General features: G+C 44.1%; 1 protein-coding gene across 1 annotated transcript in view; it reads left to right on the top strand.

The window, feature by feature from the left end:
- Window positions 1-217: 217 nt before the first annotated feature.
- CSUI_010896 (beta adaptin protein) overlaps window positions 218-2,508 on the top strand; it is a gene marked incomplete at its 3' end in the record, with an annotated part of 6,163 nt that continues 3,872 nt past the window's right edge. The window contains exon 1 of the mRNA XM_068070997.1: window positions 218-2,479. Coding sequence (XP_067917027.1) covers window positions 2,163-2,479 — 317 coding nt within the window. The remainder of the gene's footprint in view (window positions 2,480-2,508) is intronic.

Raw genomic sequence — 2,508 nt, 5'->3', positions numbered from 1 at the left:
GTTTTCTTCTTTCGATAAGGATGACAGGTTAACAGGAGACTCTGCCCCTGCTCTTCATTCGCGGATTGTCAGGTTGACAGGGTGTACATACACTCCAACTGCATTCACAGTAGCCTTACAAGCCGTACGTGTCTTCTTCTCGCTGCTGTTCCTGCTGCATGCAGTTTCTTTCTTCCGCTTGCTTGGTTCTTCTTCTTCTTTTTCTCCTTCTATCGCTCGCTACCTCGGTACGAAGTGAATGATGCTTTCCCTCTCTGCTTCCTGGCGACTCTGTCTGTTTTCGCTCAGCTCCTTCTGTCTTTTCTCTTTTTCTGCTTTCTTGTGTCCTTCTTCCTCATCTGTATCTCATAGCTTCTTCGTGGAGAGCTACCTATATAGTCTCTCTCTCTCTCATCCATCTTCTGTACCTCCAAGAATTTCGAGTTCTCTCTCGCATTTCCGGTCAAGCTCTATGCCTTTCTCGCTAAGCCTAAATCTTCTTTTTCTCGCTGCTTTCTTTCTCTCTCCTTCCCTCTTTTTCTCTCTTTGCTTCTTTCTCTCTGGATCGACAACGAAGTCTCTTTTTGATGTTCACGTTTCTCCAGACCGACAGAACAACCATTTCTTCTTTATATCTCTCTCTCTTTTTCTTTCTTTCTTTGTAGCCTGGCGAGTCTTTCCTTCCTCATCTTCTTGCTCTTTGCTTTCTCTTTCCTCGGTGTCAGGAAGGCAAAGAGGGAGCGCCAAGAAGCCTTTCTTCTTTCTACTCTTCTTCTTTGCTGTCCTTTAGAGTCGTTTTCTTTCACATCTTCTTCTCCTTCTACCAGCCCCCTCGCATCTACCTCTCTATTCTCTCTTCCTCGTCTCTCCTCGAAACTTTTGATCGTCCACTACAAGCTTTCCTTCTCAGCCACCCGTTTCTTCGAGGTCCTCTCTTTCTCCTTTCTTTCCTCTCGTTGTGTCTTTCTTACCTCTTCGTTCTTTCATCGTTTCTTTTGACGAGGTTTTTCTTAAGTCTTCTCTCTGGACTTTTCCCGGCAGCAGAAGAACCTTTCTCATTGCTTGAAGAATCTCCTTTCTTAGGAAAGAAGGGGCGCTACCCAGGCTATCTCTTCTTCTCTTCTTCTCTTTTCTTGTCGTTACGCAGGTCATCCATCTTTTTGAGATACCGAGACCTCTTCCTCTTCGGTTTCTCATGCCTAAGAAGCCTTTTCTGATGCTTCCAAAGGAGCTTTGAAGCTTTTCTTACACACTTCTCTCTTTCTTCTTCGGAGAGGCGGGCAAACTTCTTTCCCCTCAAGACGAAGGGACGTCGCATTCTTTCACGAAGGAAGAAGGGGTAGAGAACCTATTATGAAAGAGTTCATCCTTCTCTTTCTTCTTTATCTCTTTTTTTCTTTCTTTGTTCTTCTTCCTTTCGGTTTGCTTTCTGTCTCTCTTTCTCTCTTCTTTCATATTTCTATTCTTCCTTTCCTACTTCTTTTGTTACTTCTCTCTGATACGTCAACTCAAAGATGCCATGAGACTTCTGGAGTCGCCTTATATTCGAGAGACGCCGAGGTGCCTTTCACGACCTACTACAGTTTAACAGCATCGATCTACTAGCTACACACCATCGAAGCACGATACGGCCGGGAATAGTCCAGAGTGCATGCGCTCCCGTTCTTCTGTATAGAACGAAGAAATTTATCCCGTTTCTCTCGACAAGAAAAGAGAAGAAGGTCAAACGTGAAAGAGAACGAAAGGAAGAAAGACATAAGAAATACAGTTTGAACTAAGAAAGAAAAAGATTCCTATCTCCCTATTTGTCTTGCTTCTCCTCCTTCTGAATCGTCACAGGCATTCCTCTCTCATTGGGCTACTAGTGTTTTATTAGATAAGAAATTTTTCTCTTCTTTCTGTCTCTTCTCAACACCTAGGAGTGTCTGCTACAAGTCAGAGCTCTCGATCCTTTTCTTCTTCTTCTTTATCTCTTTTCTTTCCTCAAAAGTCCCAGTAGAGAAACAGTCTTTCTCTTCGTCTTTTTCTCCTTATCACGCAGCCGGGTTCTTCTTCTTCTTCTTTGTGGTCGGTCCCTCGCAATTCCTTCCTCTTTATCTCCTTCTTTCCTCTCCTTAGAGGGTTCTCTTGTCCTTCTCTTTTCTCTTCTCCCTTCGCTTCTTCTTCCTTATCTTTTCACCAAGATGACGGACGGAGGAAGCACGAATTACTTCCAGCCAGCTAAGAGGGGCGAGTTGCATGACTTGAAAGAAGAGCTCCATTCATCTAACAAGGAGAAGAAAAAAGATGCAGTCAAAAAGGTTATCGCCGCTATGACGGTAGGCAAGGATGTCTCGTCTCTCTTCCCCGATGTAGTCAACTGCATGCAAACGACGAATATCGAGTTGAAGAAGCTTGTCTACCTCTATGTGATAAATTACGCCAAAGCTCAACCTGAGCTAGCTATCTTGGCTGTCAATACATTTCGAAAAGACTCTCTAGATCCTAATCCTCTCATCAGGTAAGCTCTGAAGGACGGGGGGGAAAGGT

This window comes from Cystoisospora suis (assembly GCF_002600585.1).
Source record: "Cystoisospora suis strain Wien I chromosome Unknown contig_8802, whole genome shotgun sequence".
NCBI lineage: Eukaryota > Apicomplexa > Conoidasida > Eucoccidiorida > Sarcocystidae > Cystoisospora > Cystoisospora suis.
Note: the sequence above shows the minus strand (reverse complement) of the source record. Positions and strands in the feature narration are given on the sequence as shown.